The sequence below is a fragment of the Scyliorhinus torazame genome, chromosome 2 (genome assembly GCF_047496885.1).
Source record: "Scyliorhinus torazame isolate Kashiwa2021f chromosome 2, sScyTor2.1, whole genome shotgun sequence".
In the NCBI taxonomy this organism is placed as follows: domain Eukaryota; kingdom Metazoa; phylum Chordata; class Chondrichthyes; order Carcharhiniformes; family Scyliorhinidae; genus Scyliorhinus; species Scyliorhinus torazame.
This window is the reverse complement of record NC_092708.1, coordinates 399,125,263-399,147,656: the sequence shown is the minus strand read 5'-3', so window position 1 is coordinate 399,147,656 and position 22,394 is coordinate 399,125,263. Positions and strand designations below refer to the sequence as shown.

At 46.4% G+C, this 22,394-nt stretch overlaps 1 protein-coding gene across 2 annotated transcripts in view; it reads left to right on the top strand.

Moving 5' to 3' along the window:
* Window positions 1-22,394, top strand: part of LOC140406316 (autophagy-related protein 2 homolog B-like) — a 226,651-nt gene that overhangs the window by 133,766 nt on the left and 70,491 nt on the right. For both annotated transcript variants that reach the window (XM_072494440.1, XM_072494434.1), the window contains exons 30-37: window positions 3,013-3,221; window positions 4,557-4,783; window positions 9,713-9,845; window positions 13,182-13,376; window positions 15,455-15,556; window positions 16,479-16,563; window positions 18,475-18,673; window positions 20,127-20,196. In XM_072494440.1, coding sequence (XP_072350541.1) covers window positions 3,013-3,221; window positions 4,557-4,783; window positions 9,713-9,845; window positions 13,182-13,376; window positions 15,455-15,556; window positions 16,479-16,563; window positions 18,475-18,673; window positions 20,127-20,196 — 1,220 coding nt within the window. The remainder of the gene's footprint in view (window positions 1-3,012; window positions 3,222-4,556; window positions 4,784-9,712; window positions 9,846-13,181; window positions 13,377-15,454; window positions 15,557-16,478; window positions 16,564-18,474; window positions 18,674-20,126; window positions 20,197-22,394) is intronic.

The window sequence follows — 22,394 nt, the reverse complement described above, 5'->3', positions numbered from 1 at the left end:
GATGAACTTAGAGCTTGGATTAGTACTTGGAACTATGATGTTGTTGCCATTACAGAGACTTGGTTGAGGGAAGGGCAGGATTGGCAGCTAAACGTTCCAGGATTTGGATGTTTCAGATGGGATAGAGGGGGATGTAAAAGGGGTGGCTGAGTTGCGCTACTGGTTCGGGAGAATATCACAGCTGTACTGCAGGAGGACACCTCAGAGGGCAGTGAGGCTATATGGGTAGAGATCAGGAATAAGAAGGGTGCAGTCACAATGTTGGGGGTTTACTACAGCCAGCGGGAGATAGAGGAGCAGATAGGTAGACAGATTTTGGAAAAGAGTAAAAACAACAGGGTTGTGGTGATGGGAGACTTCAACTTCCTCAATATTGACTGGGACTCACTTAGTGCCAGGGGCTTAGACGGGGCGGAGTTTGTAAAGAGCATCCAGGAGGGCTTCTTGAAACACTATGTGGACAGTCCAACTAGGGAAGGGGCGGTACTGGACCTGGTATTGGGGAATGAGCCCGGCCAGGTGGTAGATGTTTCAGTAGGGGAGCATTTCGGGAACAGTGACCACAATTCAGTAAGTTTTAAAGTGCTGGTGGACAAGGATAAGAGTGGTCCTAGGATGAATGTGCTAAATTGGGGGAAGGCTAATTGTAACTATATTAGGCGGGAACTGAAGAACATAGATTGGGGGCGGATGTTTGAGGGCAAATCAACATCTGACATGTGGGAGGCTTTCAAGTGTCAGTTGAAAGGAATTCAGGACCGGCATGTTCCTGTGAGGAAGAAGGATAAATACAGCAATTTTCGGGAACCTTGGATAACGAGAGATATTGTAGGCCTCGTCAAAAAGAAAAAGGAGGCATTTGTCAGGGCTAAAAGGCTGGGAACAGACAAAGCCTGTGTGGAATATAAGGAAAGTAGGAAGGAACTTAAGCAAGGAGTCAGGAGGGCTAGAAGGGGTCACGAAAAGCCATTGGCAAATAGGGTTAAGGAAAATCCCAAGGCTTTTTACACGTACATAAAAAGCAAGAGGGTAGCCAGTGAAAGGGTTGGCCCACTGAAGGATAGGCAAGGGAATCTATGTGTGGAGCCAGAGGAAATGGGCGAGGTACTAAATGAATACTTTGCATCAGTATTCACCAAAGAGAAGAAATTGGTAGATGTTGAGTCTGGAGAAGGGTGTGTAGATAGCCTGGGTCACATTGAGATCCAAAAAGACGAGGTGTTGGGTGTCTTAAAGAATATTAAGGTAGATAAGTCCCCAGGGCCTGATGGGATCTACCCCAGAATACTGAAGGAGGCTGGAGAGGAAATTGCTGAGGCCTTGACACAAATCTTTGGATCCTCACTGTCTTCAGGTGATGTCCCGGAGGACTGGAGAATAGCCAATGTTGTTCCTCTGTTTAAGAAGGGTAGCAAGGATAATCCAGGGAACTACAGGCTGGTGAGCCTTACTTCAGTGGTAGGGAAATTACTGGAGAGAATTCTTCGAGACAGGATCTACTCCCATTTGGAAGCAAATTGACGTATTAGTGAGAGGCAGCATGGTTTTGTGAAGGGGAGGTCGTGTCTCACTAACTTGATAGAGTTTTTCGAGGAGGTAACTAAGATGATTGATGCAGGTAGGGCAGTGGAGGTTGTCTATATGGACTTCAGTAAGGCCTTTGACAAGGTCCCTCATGGTAGACTAGTACAAAAGGTGAAGTCACACGGGATCAGGGGTGAGCTGGCAAGGTGGATACAGAACTGGCTAGGTCTTAGAAGGCAGAGAGTAGCAATGGAAGGATGCTTTTCTAATTGGAGGGCTGTGACCAGTGGTGTTCCACAGGGATCAGTGCTGGGACCTTTGCTGTTTGTAGTATATATAAATTATTTGGAGGAAAATGTAACTGGTCTGATTAGTAAGTTTGCAGACGACACAAAGGTTGGTGGAATTGCGGATAGCGATGAGGACTGTCAGAGGATACAGCAGGATTTAGATTGTTTGGAGACTTGGGCGGAGAGATGGCAGATGGAGGTTAATCCGGACAAATGTGAGGTAATGCATTTTGGAGGGTCTAATGCAGGTAGGGAATATACAGTGAATGGTAGAACCCTCAAGAGTATTGAAAGTCAAAGAGATCTAGGAGTACAGGTCCACAGGTCACTGAAAGGGGCAACACAGGTGGCGAAGGTAGTCAAGAAGGCATACGGCATGCTTGCCTTCATTGGCCGGGGCATTGAGTATAAGAATTGGCAAGTCATGTTGCAGCTGTATAGAACCTTAGTTAGGCCACACTTGGAGTATAGTGTTCAATTATGGTCGCCACACTACCAGAAGGATGTGGAGGCTTTAGAGAGGGTGCAGAAGAGATTTACCAGAATGTTGCCTGGTATGGAGGGCATTAGCTAGGAGGAGCGGTTGAATAAACTCGGTTTGTTCTCACTGGAACGAAGGAGGTTGAGGGGCGACCTGATAGAGGTCTACAAAATTATATGGGGCATAGACAGAGTGGATAGTCAGAGGCTTTTCCCCAGGGTAGAGGGGTCAATTACTAGGGGGCATAGGTTTTAGGTGAGAGGGGCAAGGTTTAGAGTAGATGTACGAGGCAAGTTTTTTACGCAGAGGGTAGTGGGTGCCTGGAACTCGCTACCGGAGGAGGCGGTGGAAGCAGGGACGATAGTGACATTTAAGGGGCATCTTGACAAATACATGAATAGGATGGGAATAGAGGGATACGGACCCAGGAAGTGTAGAAGATTGTAGTTTAGTCGGGCAGCATGGTCGGCACGGGCTTGGAGGGCCGAAGGGCCTGTTCCTTTGCTGTACATTTCTTTGTTCTTTGTTAATACAACAGCCATGTCATCCGAGGTAGTATCCAGGTTTGGCTTACAAGAGAGGGTAGTATTTGTACCACTTAAATTCTGGGTCATGATCTGAAGCAAGGGGATGACCTGTCCTCTTCGCTAGTCTTTATCTGTCATCTTACAGGGTACGAATGAGAGATTTCATCGGTCTCCTTTTATCCATCTTTAGGGATCTACAATGACCTCGTTCAGGAACGAGAGCCGGCCCGGTCTGACCTTTTCCTCTTCCCCGATGAGAGTGGAGGTTCTTCGCAGGAGCAGAGCCCAAGTTCCACCATGGTCCTCCCTGAGCATCACGCAGCCTATCCCTCCTTCCCCAGCGAGCAACCCGAGAGTGAGGACTTCTGCATCTTGGAGGCGCCAAAAATGGCAGTGACGGTAAATGCTGAAAGGGAGAAAGGAACGACTAGTGTTGAAAGGAAACAAAAGATTTGGATGAGATATCAGAATAAGATGGTGAAGTGCGCTGAGTGGGTGCATGCATGGTGCAGAGGGTAACCGCGAAGGTCCCAGATTCTATCCCTGTGCATGTTTCAGTGAGTAACACTCTCACCTCTGAGTCAAACGGTTGTGGGTTCAAGTCCCACTCCAGAGACTGGAGCACAGAATCCAAACTGATACTCCCACGGTTACTCTGTTGGAAATCTCGTCTTTCAGAGATGATAAACTGAGGCCCTACCTGCCCTTGCGAAGAAGAGAGTTTACCCCAATGCCCTGGCCAATGGTTAACCCTCAACCAACATTCCTAAATCAGATTATCTGATTGTTTATCTCTTTACTGGCTGTGGGACACAGTGTACAAAGTGTCTGCCACAATTCCCGACACTGACCCAAGAGTGACTACACTTCAAAAGTATCACACTGGGACACCCTGAGCTCATTGAATTGTAAATCTTTCTTCCTTAACTGACGTTAGCTTGAGCAGCTATAGGAGAATGCTTGAAAACTGCTCCTCTGGTGAAGGAAGGGGGAAAATCAACAGGGTTCCTGTTTCTGTTGACTGAGTGTTCTGTGCGTAAATTGCAGGTGAACTTCCTTGTTGGACAGGGACAGAAATAGGTTCTGCATTGATGCCTTCCGCAGTTGAATGATGAGATCACACTTCGGGTCTTGGCTGATGCATAAGAATGACCACTTGGACAAGGTATTATCAGCCATGATCTCACTAATGGACGAACAGGCTCGAGGGGATTCATGGCCTCCTCCCATTCTTGTATTCTATATCCCAGCAAGGATAGGAGATGAGGAAAAAAGTAGTAAAATAAGTGTACAATTCCAAGGGAATTGCTGAGGAAGGCATCCTTATCCCGCTCGGCATAAAGATATTGAGTAATCATTTTTTATTTACAGATTTGCATCCCGCAGTGTCATTTTAAAAAAAATAAAATTAAAATATATATATATTTCTAAATTTGTAGCAGGTGGGTAATGTAGGCTAGTGTTTATTTCCTACCCCTAATTACCCTTGAAGGGTGATGGTGAACTGCTACCTGTCTGTGTGTATTGTAGATACACCCACTGTGCTATGAGGCAGGGAGTTCTAGGAAGGAGCAAACATGAAGGAACGGTGATATAGTTCCAATTGAGGCTGGTGTGTGACTTGGAAGGGAACGCGCAGGTGGTAATGTTCCCATGTGTCTGCTGCCTTTGTCCTTCTAGGTGGTGGTAATGTCATGAGGTTTTTATAGGAGTTGGATGTGTTTTGTCTGGCAGAGAGAGACCGAGCCTGTGGTGAGGATGCTGAACTCCGGACCAATCCTGATCAAAGACGAACACTTCACACGACCGGTCAAGAAACTGGACACAAGCAAAGCTCCGCTTCATCTTCCGATCCCAGAGATCCGATATGTGGTGAAGGAGATCTCCGTCGTGTGGCACCTGTATGGAGGAAGGGACTTTGGAACTGCTCTCTCTGCACGTTCACCTGTTAAAAGCATGACGTAAGCTCCCTATCATTGATGTTCCTGGTATTTTCTAATGTAATGGTAGCTGTCGCCAACATCACTCAACCAATGTGGTTTTTTTAATTTAAAGTACCCAATTCTTCTTTTTCCTCCAATTAAGGGGCAATTTAGCATGACCAAACCTACCTACACATCTTTGGGTTGTGGGGGGTGAGACCCACACAGACACTGGGAGAATGTGCAAACTCCACATGGACAGTGACCAGGGGCCGGATTGAACCCGTGTCCTCGGTGCCATGAGGCAGCAGTGCTCATCACCGTGCCACCCCAAACCAATGTGTTTTAAGGTTATGTGCGAATCCATGGCTGCAAACTCCCATCCGGTATCCACTATGCTTCACCACTGAAAGTTATCTCTGCACATTTTGAAATCCCAACCCTTATTATTGGACATGTTCAATGATTCCCTATCCCGGGGTTCGCGGCCTCCCGCCCTCGCCAAAGCCTCTATTTCCCTGCTTCTCTCGAGGGACAAAGATCCGGCGGCGTATGGCTCATATTTGATTTGAATTGATTTATTGTCACATGTACCGAAGTACAGTGAAAAGTATTTTCTGCGGCCAAGGGAACGCACACGGTACGTACATAGTAGACAAAAAGAATAGTCAACAGAACATTGACAAATGGTACATCGACAAACCGTGATTGGTTACAGTGCGGAACAAAGGAACGAACAAAGCAAATACATGAGCAAGAGCAGCATAGGGTGTCGTGAATAGTGTTCTTACAGAGAACAGATCAGTCCGAGTGAGAGTCGTTGAGGAGTCTAGTAGTTGTGGGGAAGAAGCTGTTTCTATGTCTGGATGTTTGAGTCTTCAGACCTCTGTACCTTCTGCCTGATGGAAGGGCCTGGAAGAAGGCAATGCCTGGGTGGGAGGGGTCTCTGATAATGCTCTCTGCCTTCCTGAGGCAGTGGGAGGTGTAGACAGAATCAATGTGGGGGTGGAAAGCTTGTGTGATACGTTGAGCTGAGTTCACCACACTCTGCAGTTTCTTGCGATCTTGGGCCGAGCAGTTGCCATACCAAGCTGTGATGCAGCCGGATAGGATGCTCTCTATCGCACATCTGGAGAAGTTTGTGAGAGTCGATGCAGACATGCCACATTTATTTAGCTTCCATAGGAAGTAGAGACGTTATTGGGCGTTCTGAGTGGACCAGGACAGACTGTTGGTGATGGTGACCCCCAGGAACTTAAAGCTATCGACCATCTCCACTTCGGAGCCATTGATGCAGACAGGCGTGTGTGTCATGCTGCGCTTCCTGAAGTCGATGATCAGTTCCTTGATCTTTCTGACATTTAGAGAGAGGTTGTTTTCAGTACACCATGCAACCAAGTGATTTATCTTCCTCCTGTAGTCTGATTTGTCGTTGTTTGAGATACAGCTCACCACAGTCGTATCAACCAGAGTCATATCATCCGCAAACTTTTCGATTGAGTTGGAGTTAAAACTTGCCACACAGTCATGTGTGTATAGGGAATACAGTAGAGGACTGAGCACACATCCTTGCAGGGCCCCGGTGTTGAGGACTATTGTGGAGGAGGTGCTATTGCCTATTCTGACAGATTGCGGTCTGTTGGTGAGGAAGTCAAGGATCCAGGGAGGGGGTCAGTCCAAGATTGCAGAGTTTGGTTATTAGTCTTGTCGGGATAATGATGTTGAAGGCGGAGCTATAGTCGATGAGCAGTAGTCTTACATAGGTGTCCTTGTTGTCGAGGTGTTCGAGTGTTGATTGTAGAGCCAGGGAGATAGCGTCTGCTGTGGACCGGTTGCGGTGATAGGCAAATTGCAGTGGATCAAGACCATCTGGCAGGCTGGCAGTGATCCGTCTCATGACTAGCCGCTCGAAGCATTTCATAACAGACGTCAGGGTCACTGGTCGGCAGTCGTTGAAGCAGGCTACCTTGTTCTTCTTTGGTACTGGCATTATGGTGGTCTTCTTGAAGGAGGTGGGGACCTCAGAGTGGAGGAGTGAGGTGTTGAAGATATCTGCGAATACACTCGCCAGCTGGTCTGCGCAGGCGCCCCCCCCGCTCCCCAGTGCCTGAGCCTGAGGTCTTAGTATCTCTTGATACTGGAAAGACATTTCATAAAGTGGGAGTCCTTATTCCAGACTCCTAGGAGGTTTGGATTTGACCATATGTTTGTTTCCTGGATTCACAGAATCATAGAATCCCTACAGTGCAGAAAAAGGCCATTCAGCCCATCGAATCTGCACCAACCCTTGGGAAGAGCACCGTACCGAGGCCCATGCTCATGCCCCCACCCCATCTCCATAACCCCACCTAACCTTTTGGACACTTGAGGGGCAGTTTAGTCTATTAGATAGAGCCCCGACTGCCAGTGTTCGTACGATTATTTTCCTTTGAAAAGGAGCACTAGGCAGGGCTGCCCACTTTCCCCACTCCTGTTCACTCTGGCAATAGAGCTGCTCTCAATAGCATTCAGGTCCCCTTGTAATTGAAGGGGCATTAGTCGGGGTGGGGTGGCGCTTTGGGTGTCTCTTTACTCGGATGACCTTCTCCTTTATATTACAGATCCAGCTGTCTCCATCGACGGCATAATGAAGTTACTTAACACCTTCAGCTCCTTCTTTGGGTATAATCTGAACTTGGGCAAGAGTGAATGTTTCCATGTTAACCCACCTGGGAGGCGAGCCCAACTGAAGTTGTTACCGTTTTGCAATGCTAAAACAAGCTTTCGCTATCTGGGGGTCCGGGTGGCCCACAACTGGGCCCCACTTATAATTTAAATTGACTGGTGTAGTTTATCAAAGTAGATCTGCAGAGGTGGAACAACCTCCCTCTATCCTTGGCAGGCAGGGTTCAAATGAACATGCTCCCGAAAGGTTTGGTTCTCTTTCAGTGTCTTCCCATTTTTTTCCCCAAATCCTTTTTTTTACTAAGGTCAACAAACTGATATTGTCTTTTATTTGGGTGGGTAAGAATCCTAGAATCGTATTGTTCTGCTTCAAAGGGACAGACAGTCCGGTGCCCTCCCCAATTTATTGTTTTATTACAGGGCCACTAACATTCAACAGATGTTGTGGTAGATCAGTGATCCCGATTCTATTTGGGGACAAATGGAAGCTCGTTCCAGCTCCACTACAACTCTTCTTGCCGTAGTCACTGCACTGTGGTCCTTTTCTCCCGCTAGATTTTCCTCAAACCCGGTGATAATCTCTTCCCTTGGGATTGGAAACAGTTTAGGCACCATTTTAAGCTCCCCTCTTCATTATCCCCTAATTGCAATAATCATCTTTTCTAACCTCCCGGTTTGGACCCAACGTGTAAATTTTGAGAAGTGAAGGTCCTGGAACGGTTTGGGCTCTGTTCGTGGAGGGGGAGGTTTGCCAGTTTTTGGGGAGTTAGCTGATAAATTCCAGCTGCCCAGTCCAGTCTTTTTCCGTATTTTCAAGTTCGTGATTTTTTTGTGTAAGGCTTTTCCTTCCTTTCCTTTGGCACCACCACCTTCCTTGATGAGATACATTCTGTCTCTGGTTCGGTCTGGCAAGGGGTCTGCTTCAGGCCTATAATGGTCATATCCTTTCATAGGATTCTGCTGCATTGAGCAAAATGGAAAAGTGAACTGCGCCCCATTCTTTTTTTTAATATAAATTTAGAGTACCCAATTAATTTTTTCCAATTGAGGGATAATTTAGCGTGTTCAATCCACCTACCTTGCACATCTTTGGGTTGTGAGGGCGAAGCCCACGAAACACGGGGAGAATGTGCAAACTCCACACAGACAGTGACCCAGAGCCTGGATCGAACTTGGGACCTCGGCGCCGTGAGGCTGCAGTGCTATCCACTGCGCCACCGTGCTGCCCAATAGTTTCATGTCTTTGAATTCCAAATATTTTATTGAGTTTATAAATTCCATCACCTGCCGTGGTGGGATTTGAACCCGGGTCCCCAGATCATTATCCTGGGTCGCGGGATTATTAGTCTAGTGACAATACCACTTAGCCACTGGACCCCAATCTTACTGGTGAGTTGTGGAGCGAGGATCTTCACAGAGTCAACTCCATGTCTTCACGTACTCGACTAAGCCTAATCCAGTTTAATGTCCTTCAGAGGAGGCACCTGACTAGGACGAGAATGAGTGAATTCTTTGCGAATGTTGTGGATAGGTGTGATATCTGTTTTCTTGGGCCGCCTAACCATATGTTTATCTGGTCCTGCCCCAAACCTGTACTTCAGTTTGGACTTCATTCTTTAATACCATGTCAGAGATACTCCGTGTGGATTTAGACCCGTATCCGCTGGAGACCATATTTAGGGTGTCTGATCCGCTGGGGTCAAAGCTGATAACCCGGAGCGAATAATGTTTGGTTGGCAGTCTCTCACTCCACCGAGTGCCTCTGCTCGGCTGGGTGACTTCATGTCAATCTTGTATTTGGAGAAAGTCAAGTTCACCACCAGGGTGTCGATGGAGAGGTTCTCTCTGAGATGGCAGCCATTCATTTCCTTTTTTTAAGGAGTTAGTCTCCATTAGGTGTTACGGGGGTTTAGGTTAGTTTTAGTATTTAATGTTTATTGGGTGTTGTGTACTTTTCTTTTTACTTTTATATTTGAATGTGACGTTTTGCATTTTTCTCCTTTTTGTGTTTTGGTATTGTTGTTACGAAAACATTTTAATGAACATATTTTTAAAAGAAGATTTTTCAAGTTTGGAGATTGTTGGAGGGTGGGGAGGTCGAGGGCGATGAGTATCAGGTTTTGGAGTCCTGGGAAGAATGTGTTAAAGTTGGACACTCTGGTGAACTAATCTTGATTTTGTGGAGGGATACTGTAGTCTCTTGAAAAGGACTGTACTGTGTTGCTTTGGTTTAAACTATCATTAATACAGAACAAATATTCAGTGATTCTTACTGGTGTACTTACCTGCTGCATTTTTTTGTAGTCCTAAATCTGTTTCAAGCTCCACCCAAGGCTCCCCATCTCAGTCTTCAGCCCGCCACTGTCGTTCTGCTCGGCATATTCAGGGTGGACCTGGGAGGAACCAAGACATCCTGATGGAGATTCAGTTCAGTAAGGTGAGAGATCAGTATCGTGGAGCTGCTGACCAGTAAGTACCATTCTTGGTGCTGCTGCTATTACACTAGTTACACTAGTTGAGAGTTTTGTTTCCCTTATCCATATTTAAATGCACGCATATCTTGTGTGCCATGTGATAGCAAATGCCTCTTGCATATTACTTTTTATTGCTCCCCTCTGCCAGCTTTATCCTGTTTTAAGGCATTGACTCATTACTGCACGCACACACCCTGCCACTCTTATTAGAATTTTTATTAGTGACACAAGTAGGCTTACAAGTGGGTGGCACGGTAGCCCAGTGGTTAGCACTGTTGCTTCACAGCGCTAGGGACCCAGGTTCGATTCCCGGCTTGGGTCACTGTCTGTGCGGAGTCTACACGCTCTCCCTGTGTGTGCATGGGTTTCCTCCGCGTGCTCCAGTGTCCTCCCACAAATCCTGAAAGACGTGCTGTTAGGTAATTTGGACAATGTGAATTCTCCCTCTGTGTACCCAAACAGGCTCCGGAATGTGGCGACTAGGGGCTTTTCACAGTCACTTCATTCTGTAAGCCTACTTGTGACAATAAAGATTATTATTACATTGTACGTTTTTGTATCTGTCAGTGCTTGGTATAATTAAACTTGCAAAATAGTTTTGTGAACTTACAAAGTTACAGAAGTTGCACAAAGTCTATATAAAATACATATCAATGCTTAAAAATAATTGGTCTGCTAAACATAACACAGTGCATTCAACCATCATTTTAAAAGGGCAGCACAGTGGCGCAGTGGATAGCACTGTTGCGTCACGGCACCGAGGTCCCAGGTTCGATCCCGGCTCTGGGTCACTGTCAGTGTGGAGTTTCCGCATTCTCCCCTTGTTTGCGTGGGTTTCACCCCCACAACGCAAAGATGTGTAGGATAGGTGGATCGGCCACGCTACATTACCCCTTAACTGGAAAAAAGTAATTGGACATTCTAAATTTATATTTTAAAAAAACTATCATTTTAAAATTTAAAAGAACTACAAAGTTGCAAAAGCTAATTACAGAACTTAATTCTAAACTTACAAAATCAAAAATGGTTACACGGTGTGAAATAAAGTGACTTCACTTAAACACAAGTTAATCTGCATTAATTTTTGAAAAAAATATTTTTTAGAGTATCCAATTAATTTTTTCCAATTAAGGGGCAATTTAGCGTGGCCAATCCACCTACCTTGCACTACCACACAGACAGTGACCCAGAGCCGGGATCGAACCTGGGACCTCGGCGCCGTGAGGCAGCAGTGCTCACCACTTGCGCCACCGTGCTGCCCCAATCTGCATTAATTTAGCACAAGGCTGAATAAAAGCAAATTACTGCGGATGCTGGAATCTGAAACGAAAGAGAAAATGCTGGAAGGATGAATGTTCTAATACGTGTTTTTCTTTATTTGAATTTTGAGAAACGCCTTGTATGTTCTTTGTTCCTTGTCAAGTATGAATGTGATGCTAAGCTGAAGTCATGTGATAAGCTTATGTCTCAGAATTGGCATAAACCATATTGACTTGACATACTCTGTGTAAACTAAACGAAAACTAATCATTCAACATCCATTTGCTTACACTGGAATGGGTCTTGAACCTGGGCTTTCTGACTGAGAGACTGTGCCTACCACTGAATCAACCTTGGACAGCTAGAGTAGGGTATTCCCTTTGATTATCTGGGCATTCAAGCCGTTTGTTGGTTATCCCATATGTGAAGAAAAATTTCATGATTCAGCCCTAAATTTATATTTATATTTTGCTAGTTTTTATGCATTTTGTTGCCCTGTTCTTGCCACTTAATTTAAGGTAATATTCCAGAATGCGTTTTCCCCTTCATTTAAGAATCTTGTTTCCAGATTGAAAAGCCCAAGTTTCTCCAGTGTTTCCTCAGACTCTGGTCTTGGCAATCACTCCTAATACGAGCATACGAATTGGGAGCGGAAAACAGGCCATTCAGCCTCTTGAGCCTGTTCTGCCATTCAATAAGACCATGACCGATCTGATTTGGCCTCCACTCCACATTCTACCTACCCCGAGAACCTTTGACTCCCTTGTTAGTCAAGAGTTTATACACCTCTGCCTTAAAGATTAAATATGACCCTGCTTCCACTGATCTCTAAGGAAGAGAGTTCCAAAGATTCATAACCCTCAGAAACAAATCCTTCCCGTCTCTATCTTAAATGGGAGACCCATTATTTTTTAAATGTCTCCCTAGTTCTAGCCCCTTCCAGCAGGGGAAGCATCCACTCCACATCCACCCTGCCAATTCCCAACAGTATCTTTTATCTTTCAATTTGATCACCTTTCAGTCTTCTGAACTTCAATGATACAGGCCCAGCCTGTTCATCCTTTCCTCATAAGATAATCTTCACCGTCCCAGTTATCAATCAAGTGAACCTTCTCTGAACTGCTAACACATTTATATCTTTCAAATAAAAGTACAGCACAGGAACAGGCCCTTCGGCCCTCCAAGCCTGTGCTGATCATGATGCCCCAACTAAAAAAAAAAAGATCTTCTACTCTTATTCAGTCCATATCCCTCTATTTCATCCCTATTCATGTATCCATCCAGATGCCTCTTAAATGTTGCTAATGTGCTGCTTCCACCACATCCTCTGGCAGCGCGTTCCAGGCACCCACCACTCTCTGTGTGAAAAACCTACCCTGCACATCTCCCTTAAACTTTCCCCCTCTCACCCTGAACCTGTGCCCCTTGTAATTGACACTTCCACCCTGGGAAAAAGTCTCTGACTGTCCACCCTGTCTATGCCTCTCATAATTTTGTAGACTCTTATCAGCTCTGCCCTCAACTTCCATCTCCCCTAAGGAGACCAAAACGACATGGTATTCTGGATGTGGTCTCACAAAAGCCCTGTGCAACTGTAGCAAAACATCACAACTTTTATATTCCCCTTGCAATTAACAACATTCCATTTGTCTTCCTGCTCAAGGCAGAACTGGACATCTTACTCAGTGTGTGTCTGACCAGACCACTGTGGAACTTAATCACGGCTTTCCTGACTTGTATCATACTGTTGGAACTATAATAAACCTACAATTAGTCTTGTTGGTTGCTACACTGCATCAGTTGGACATGTTCAACATCAAATCTTTAAAAAGAAACTGCAGGATTTACTTTTAACCTCTGCCAAAGCCATTAAACATCTTTTATGGTGCCTCTCCCATTTCCCAATGTACAAAATGCCAGTACTTAATCCTTCATTCCACCCAGTCCCTGCACTACAATTTGAACAATATTTTTTTCCCTAGTCTCTTATTCAGTGGCAGGTTCACCTTTTGATATCAAATAATATCTTTTTTCTAAAGGTGAAATTTCAGCATGAAGTTTACCCGCAGACCGGTTACGATGTAGCTCCAGGTTCGACAGAACGTCCTATCTCAAGGCAGGTCTTCATCGTTCAGGATCTTGAGATCAGAGACCGTCTCGCAACATCCCAGATGAACAAGTTCCTCTACTTGTACTCCAGCAAAGAGTTACCAAGAAAGGCTCACTCCAACATGGTGAGTGAGGCATGTGCTTGGAAGCAGGGAGTTTGTTTAGATCCTGAGGGGGATGAGAACACTTCAGCCAGTTGTCTAACTAACCTGTTGAGGAGTGGAATGTGGAGGTGGATGGGTAACGATGCCTGTAAAAGTGTTGTACAAAGAGCTCATGGAATGGGTGCCCTAAATATTGTTTATGTCATTGTTGTCCAAAGCAATTCGACTTTAGAGGGGGTACAGTGCAGATACAGCAGAATGAGAGCAGAGCTAAAATACAGATTAATCAATGTGTAATTGAATGGCTGGGCAGGCTCGAGGTGCTGAACCCTCTTCCTGATTCTGTATACTACTGGTTGTATGACCTAGTTCTGCTTATTTTGGGATGATCCTCGGTTTGACAACAGGCCTGTGAACCAGGCAGCAAAGTCTAGGTTGACCTCGGTACTGCCTGAGTGGGTGGTAGTTCTTGTTTACCATTCATTGAAAGCCTGCTGAAAAGTGCATGTGAACTGTTATCAGGTGAGGATCAGAGTTGACTCCGATACCTTTAATTCACTGACTACAGTTCATGGATGAAGAATGGGACTGTGTGTGAGGTAGTAGAGACATCAAGCACTGTGATAAATATACCTGTTGGGGGTTTGTGGATGTGATGTCCGAGGTGCTGGGTGTGGAGGTGGTCCCGTGTCGAGAGATGATGATATTCGGGGTGTCGGAAGACCCGGAAGTTCAGGGGGTGAGAAAGACCGATGTTTCGGCCTTTGTCTCCCTCATAGCCCGGAGACGGAGTTTGCTCGGGTGGCGGGATTCGGAGCCGCCAAAAGCAGGGGTGCGGTTGAGCGACCTGCCGGAATTCCTGGCTTCATCCAGAGGTGGAAGCTGTTCATTGATTTCTTTAAGGAGGTTCGAGGGGTCAGTGGGGGGGAAGGGGTTAAAATGGGGAAGGCGGGATGTGAGAAGGGGTGGTATTAGGGGAGCAGTGGGGGAGTGGGCATTGGTTGTTTATGGAGTTTAGTTCTTCTGTTTTTGTTTGTTTATATGAAAACACCTTGAATAAAATATTTGTAAAAAAGAAATGTATCCCTGTTTGAATCTGGGCATTTGAGGAGAAAGTAATCACACCATTGATCTTAGCTGGTGGGGCAGGTGCTTTGCTGCGGACGTTTGTTGGAAGAATCCCAGCGTTTTCTGGGTGCTTTGGGAAGTCCTCAAAGCTTCTCTAAAGAGGTCATCATACCCACCAGCTCATGGGAGAGCCTAGCTTGTGACTGACCAAAATGGAGAAGGCTCATCAGGGGAAGGCATCAAAGTCTTGGAGAGACTTTGTCAGGAGAAGTGCACAAATCTCTTAACAACCCGTCTACCCTGTGCTGCATAATTAGTCAGTGACCCTCAAGAACACAACACACAGGATAAGGAGGAAACCATTCAACTCCATGTACCTGTTCCAATATACTATTAGATTTAATCAACATTTCTCCACATCTTTGTTGAAAGCTCCATTTGACCCCAGCATCCACAGCCTTTTGGGGCAAGCAGTTCCCAATTTCACAAACCTTTGTGTGGAAACATTGCTTTCTGATTTCACTTTTGTTCTTATTCCTTGGTATGTGAGCATTAATGACAAGGCTGGCCTTTATTGGCCATTCCCAATTACCCTTGATCAAATGGTAGTGAGCTGCCTCGAACTTGAGTAGCTTGCTGGCCATTTCATTGGGCAGTTAAGAATTAACCACATTGCTGTGGGTATGGAGGGAATATAGGCCAGACAGGGTTAGGAAAACAGATTTCCTTCCCTCAAGGACATTAGTGAACCAGAGAGGATTTTTTTTTACACCAATCTGGTGGCTTTATGATGGCAATTCCAGATTTGTTAGTTGGTTGAATTTAAATTCCTCTGGCTGTCATGATGGGATTTGAATACATGTCTCTCCAACAATGGTTCTGTCGAATCCCTTTTATCATTTCAAGTAGCTAAATTTGAATAACTTTCAGCCTTCTACACTCCAGGAAATATAAGCCATATTAATGCATACGGTGTTGCCTTTGTAATTTCAGTAATTACATTAACCTCTCTCTCTCACTCTCTCCTCCAGCTAACTATTAAGGCATTACATGTTAGTCCAGATTCCACTCGGATGCCTCGTGAGTGCTGTCTACGCATCACGCTTATGCCTCTTCGACTGAACATTGATCAGGTTGGTAAAACAGACTGGGAAAATGCAACTTGGAGGAGAAAAATGTCCGGCCCTAACCCTTAACCCTACTTTCTTTAAAATAAATTTAGAGTACCCAAATATTTTGTTCCCAGTTGAGGGCAATTTAGCGTGGCCAACCCACCTAACCTGCACATCTTTGGGTTGTGGGAGCACCCGGTGGAAACCCACACAGACACGGGGAAAATGTGCAAACTCCACACGGACAGTGACCCGGGGCCGGGATCGAACCTGGGACCTCGGCGCCGTCAGGCAGCAGTGTTAACCACTGCACCACCATGCTGCCCTTCCTTAACCCTACTCTTCCCAGCACTGGGTTTGCTGTGAAGTGAACTGGGGAGAAAGTTTCCCATAGCCAATATTATGTTTTTGGGTTCACCAACATGACTCAGAATGGCCAACTCTACCCTCTGGTTGTTCTTCCGATGGTGGGTAGGAATGTATACCAGCTCTTGCTCACTTTTCTGGGCACTGTGGCTCGACGTCTCTCTAATGGCTTAATAATTAATCCTGGATGGAGCACGAGGAAGTCTGAGCATAGGTAATCATTGTTTGTAAAACCCAAACTCCAATAAGTTCAGTCCCTGTAGCATCATACTCCAATAAGGATCAGTGCCTAGAAGATGCAAAGTCCCAGTAAGGGTTTGTGCCTATTATGCACCAGCAAGACCCTAAGCCCCTGGGAAATAACACAATTATTTCAGTAGGATGTTGTCTGCCTGATATGTTGGCCTGTGATGTTTGCGTCTGTGAGAGAGGGGGGAAATTTTGTTTTGGTTCTAAACTTTAGTTTTCTTTCCTGAATATTGACTGAGCAAATTTATGTATCGTTTTTGATCCTCCTGATTTTTATTTTCCGCAAGCTGTCCTTGATCAACTTGGTTTCCTTTTTGTCCACATTCAGGATGCACTATTTTTCTTGAAGGATTTTTTCACCAGCCTGGCTGCTGAGGTGGAACTGCTGGTTCCTCCTGATCCTGTACAGGAGGGTGAGTACCAACATTTAATGGTCAGGTCACAAACTTCCCAAATACAGTTGTCACAATGAAAGCAGGATAGAAGAGAGAAAAAATTGTATTTGGATTGTTCTAAAGCTCCTTTAAACTGAATGAAGCATTTTACTGTATTCATATGTTGACATCTTGGAAATGCAGCAGGTAATTTGCACAGTAAGCTCCCACAAACACCTTTCACTGAATCCCTGACTCCGAATCATTGGATTGGACATCTTCATTCTGTTCTACCTTTGCACTCTCCTCCAGCCCTGTGTGCTAGACCGTGGCTTTGAATGTCCCAACTGCGGCCTAACCCCACATTCTGGTCTGTCTTCAGTGCAACTGCCTTTGACCATCCTAAACTCACTCTCTTAACCATCCTCCATCCCTCTTCTCCTACTGAGACTACGCCTTGCCCACCTCCACTTCTTCAGTTATTTCCACTAATCCTGCTCCTCCAACTGCTCGCACTCCATTTTCACACCTGTGAAGCATCTTTAGAGGTTATGGCTGCTTTACAAATGCAAGTTTCTCGCCCGAAGGGTTGTGATGATGCCTGGATTTAAAATCCAGAGACCAGGAGTTCAAATCTCAGCTCCATTTTAATTTGGTGTTTAAAATTTGGTATTAGTACAAGTGACCATGAATCTGTTTGATGGTCAGAAAAACCCAACTGGACCATTCATGGCTTGTCAAATAGAAAGACAAAGTTTATAACGTGCAATATGAAATTATACTAATTACCTCTTTCGAGGCACACGCACCAAGTAAAAGAAAAGTAGAGGAATTCTGCCAAAGGTTAAAAGATAAGGTTGGTCTCTCAGCGCTGATCTTCCAAATAATTGATGATTCTTACACTCCTTTTGAATCGGGCTTGAAGAACACTCATGGACACTCTATTCTAGTGTGAAGAGCAATTTGGGAGCAGCTTCACGGTAGCACAGTGGTTAGCACAGTTGCTTCACAGCGCCAGGGTCCCAGGTTTGATTCCCGGCTTGGGTCACTGTGCGGAGTTTGCACGTTCTCCCATGTCTGCGTGGGTTTCCTCCGGGTGCTCCGGTTTCTTCCCACAAAACTCGAAAGATGTGCTTGTTAGGTGAATTGGACATTCTGAATTCTCCTTCTGTGACCGGAACAGGCGCCGGAATGTGCTGACTAGGGGCTTTTCACAGTAACGTCATTGCAGTGTTAATGTAAGCCTTCTTGTGACAATAATAAAGATTATGATTATTGTATTCACTTCTAGCTGTAGACTGGCTCTGGGCTGCAAAAATGCTACTGTCGTTTCACAAAAAGTTGTTCTCTTTTCACAAAATGTTGTTCCTCCTGAAACCAAAACCCAAATTTGAAACACAGTTTTCCAGACATGGTTTTTTTCCCCCTGAGCTATAAACTTCCAAGTAACCCTTCTGAACAGAGCACACCATGGTCAAGAGGTTTCCAGCTTCTTTAAAACTGCTGATTTATCTTGTAAATGTGTGGATTTTTTTGGAATAGCAATTGCCTTTTAAGGGACAGTGTCCCGCAGAACACAAATTCTTCCTGAATGTTCCTAATCCTTGAAAATTAACTGTTTTCCGTGATTTAAGTGTTTATGACTGATCTGAGATAGCCAAGAAACCGTAAGTCGCTATCATTGCCTTCTGGGCTGAAGTGGGGACAGTGGAAGGAAATCTGAGTGAGTTCCCGCTCCTGATCGCTGGAGAGTGACTAGGAAAGGAAGCAGAAGCGAGATTGGTGGGTGAGACCTGTCTGTCTGTTTGCTGTACTAACTTGTGATGTTTATTCACTTTAATACTTAAAAATCAGGAAAATTTGAGGTTTGCTTGTTATTCAAAATAAAGGAAAGCAATGAGTTAACATTCCTGCATTAATTACCTTTCCTCTCTGTCTGCTTGTCTCCAGTGAGAAAATCTCCTGGATCAGACGCCACCAGCAACCTTTCCAAAAACGGAACTAGCCCTGCAGACCACGGCCCCATCATAACTCTTCCTGGTCAGAGCAAACACAGGCTGGATCCTTTGGCCGCTGCTAGCAGGGTGCCGGTCAGTGAAACGGGGGGTGGCACGCCAGCACTATTTCGAGACCAGCCAATGTTCTTCCGGTGAGCATTGCAATTGTGGAAGTTTGAGCCTTCCTGATGCTCTCTTATTTGACTATTGGGCCATAAGAAAAAGCAAACCAAACATCTGGGCATGTTTCTTGGTGAACACGGTGGCACAGTGGTTAGCACTGCTGCCTCACAATGCCAGTGACCTGAATTCAATTCCGACCTCGGGTGACTGTGTGTGTGGAGTTTGCACGTTCTCCCCATGTCTGCGTGGGTTCCCTCCGGGTGCTCCGGTTTCCTCCCACAGTCCAAAGATGTGCAGGTTAGGTAGATTGGCCAGGATAAAATTGCCTCTTAGTGTCCAGGGATGTGCACGTTAGGTGGGGCTATGGGGATAGGATGGGGGAGGGCTGGCACTCTTTCAGGGGATTGGTGCAGGCTCTATGCATTTCTGCACTGTAGGGATTCTATGGTGAGATCCCAAAGACAGCAATTAAATGATATCTGATTCTAACCCAAAAGCAGAGAGGTCCCCCTGAAATTGTTTGGAACGTGCTTTCACTGCACCCTGAGTTATATGAACAGTATATTGTGAAAATGATATTGAGGCACTGGATGCAAAAAAAACTCCACGGGTGAATTGAGAGTGAAGTGCGAGGTCTTGCCTTTCAGAAATACTATATAGGGTTAGTACTAAATAGAGGAGGGTGACCTAATGGAGGTCTTTCAAATTATGAAAAGTTTTGATAGGTTAGACATAGCGAAGATGTTTCTATTTGTGGGTGAGACAACGGCTAGGACCATAAGTACAAGCTGGTCACTAATAAATCCAATAGGGAATTCAGGAGAAACTTATTTACCCAGAGAACGGGTGAGAATGTGGAAGTCACTACCATAGGGAGTAGTTGAGGCAAAATAGTATGGATGCATTTTAAGAGTAAACTAAAGAGGAGAAAGAAAGGACTTGAATACTAGGGCTGGGTGAAGAAGAATGGGAAGAGACATATGTGGATGATAAATAGCATTGCAGATCAGTTTAATCAGATGGCCTGTTACTGTTCTGCTGTTTCTATGTAATTCGGCATAATCTTCAGTGACTTGATGTTGTTCAGCTGCATGTGCCATGTGGGTGAAGGACTGCAACCTATATTGTTCCAACATTCACATTCCTAACACTCTGTTCAGAATGTTTATCCCCTCCCATCAAACTTCATTCTAACCAGAGTTATGGAGCCTAAAGGTGGAAGAGGCCTCAGAACTTGGACCCAGGTTTAGGTGAGGAGATCTCAGACAGGAGTATACAAATTCCTTTGGACTAAGGAAGACTGATAAACAGCCCTGTGGAGGGCCATTCTTTAAGCATTGCAGTAGATCTTTTGCACATTTGTGTGTACAAGACCGAGAGAATCTCCACGTGTTATATGCTGAACATTGGACACTAATGCACATGGTTTTCATCGGCCTCAATCCTATTCACCAACAAAGTGAATTCCATTCTTCATTCCAGGGAATTTCGCTTCACGTCCGAGGTGCCAATCCGACTGGACTACCACGGCAAGCACATGTCCATGGATCAAGTAAGTTGAATGAAATGAAATGAAAATCGCTTACTGTCACAAGTAGGATTCAATGAAGTTACTGTGAAAAGGCCCCAGTCGCCACTTTCGGCACCTGGTTCGGGGAGGCTGGTCTGGGAATTGAACCCGCGCTGCTGGCCTTGTTCTGCTTTACAAGCCAGCTGTTCAGCCCACTGTGCTAAACCAGCCCATGCCGAAGTTAAGAGGTCAGGGACCAGTGCTGTGTGTGATAGAATTCAATCATTGTGCAGATATGGAACAAGAGCAGTTCAGCCTCATCCATTGCACTTGAGATTATAACGTATTTCTAATTTGTTTTATTTCAGTTGGGAAGTGTATCTACAGTCCGAGATCTGGTACTACAGCCTTGGGCAATACCGACCCATCTATGACCCGCCCCACCCCAACGGCAAGCTGAACCCAGTGCCTTCCCCCACCCCAACGGAAACAGAACCCACAGCCATCCCCACCCTCACAGCAAACAACCCCAGAGCCTTCCCCACCCCAACGGAAACAGAACCCACAGCCATCCCCACCCTAACAGCAAACAGAACCCACAGCCATCTCCACTCCAACGGAAACAACCCAGAGCCATCCCCACCCCAACGGAAACAGAACCCAGAGCCATCCCCACCCTAACAGCAAACGGAACCCAGAGCCTTCCCCACCCCAACGGAAACAGAACCCAGAGCCTTCCCCACCCCAACAGCAAACAGAGCCCAGAGCCATCCCCACCCCAACGGAAACAGAACCCAGAGCCATCCCCACCCCAACGGAAACAGAACCCAAAGCCTTCCCCACCCCAATAGCAAACAGAACCCAGAGCCATCCCCACCCCAACGGAAACAGAACCCAGAGCCATCCCCACCCCAATGGAAACAGAACCCAGAGCCATCCCCACTCCAACGGAAACAGAACCCAGAGCCTTCCCCACCCCAACAGCAAACAGAACCCAGAGCCTTCCCCACCCCAACGGAAACAGAACGCAGAGCCATCCCCAGCCCAACGGAAACAGAACCCAGAGCCATCCCCACCACAACGGAAACAACCCGAAGCCATCCCCACCCCAACAGCAAACAGATCCCAGAGCCTTCCCCACCACAACGGAAACAGAACCCAGAGCCTTCCCCACCCCAACAGCAAACAGATCCCAGAGCCTTCCCCACCGCAAAGGAAACAGAACCCAGAGCCATCCCCACCCCAACGGAAACAGAACCCAGAGCAATCCCCACCCCAACAGCAAACAGAACCCAGAGCCTTCCCCACCCCAACGGAAACAGAACTCAGAGCCATCCCCACCCCAACAGCAAACAGAACCCAGATCCAGCCACACCCTAACGGAAACAGAAGCCAGAGCCATCCACACCCCAACAGAAACAGAACCCAGAGCCTTCCCCACCCCAACGGAAACAGAACCCAGAGCCATCCCCACCCCAACGGAAACAGAACCGAGAGCCATCCCCACCCTAACGGAAACAGAAGCCAGAGCCATCCCCACCCCAACGGAAACAGAACCCAGAGCCATCCCCACCCCAACAGCAAACAGAACCCAGAGCCAGCCCCACCCTAACGGAAACAGAAGCCAGAGCCATCCCCATCCCAACGGAAACAGAACCCAGAGCCATCCCCAGCCTAACGGAAACAGAACCCAGAGCCATCCCCACCCCAACGGAAACAACCCGGAGCCATCCCCACCCCAACGGAAACAAACCAGAGCCATCCCCACCCCAACGGAAACAGAACCCAGAGCCATCCCCACCCCAACGGAAACAGAACCCAGAGCCTTCCCAACCCCAACGGAAACAGATCCCAGAGCCATCCCCACCCCAACGGAAACAGAACCCAGAGCCATCCCCATCCCAACGGAAACAGAACCCAGAGCCTTCCCCACCCCAACGGAAACAGACCCCAGAGCCTTCCCCACCCCAACGGAAACAGAACCCAGAGCCATCCCCACCCCAACGGAACAACCCAGAGCCATCCCCACCCCATCAGCAAACAGAACCCAGAGCCTTCCCCACCCCAACGGAAACCGAACCCAGAGCCATCCCCACCCCAACGGAAACAGAACCCAGAGCCATCCCCACCCCAACGGAAACAACCCAGAGCCTTCCCCACCCCAACGGAAACAGAACCCAGAGCCATCCCCACCCCATCAGCAAACAGAACCCAGAGCCTTCCCCAGCCCAACAGAAAGA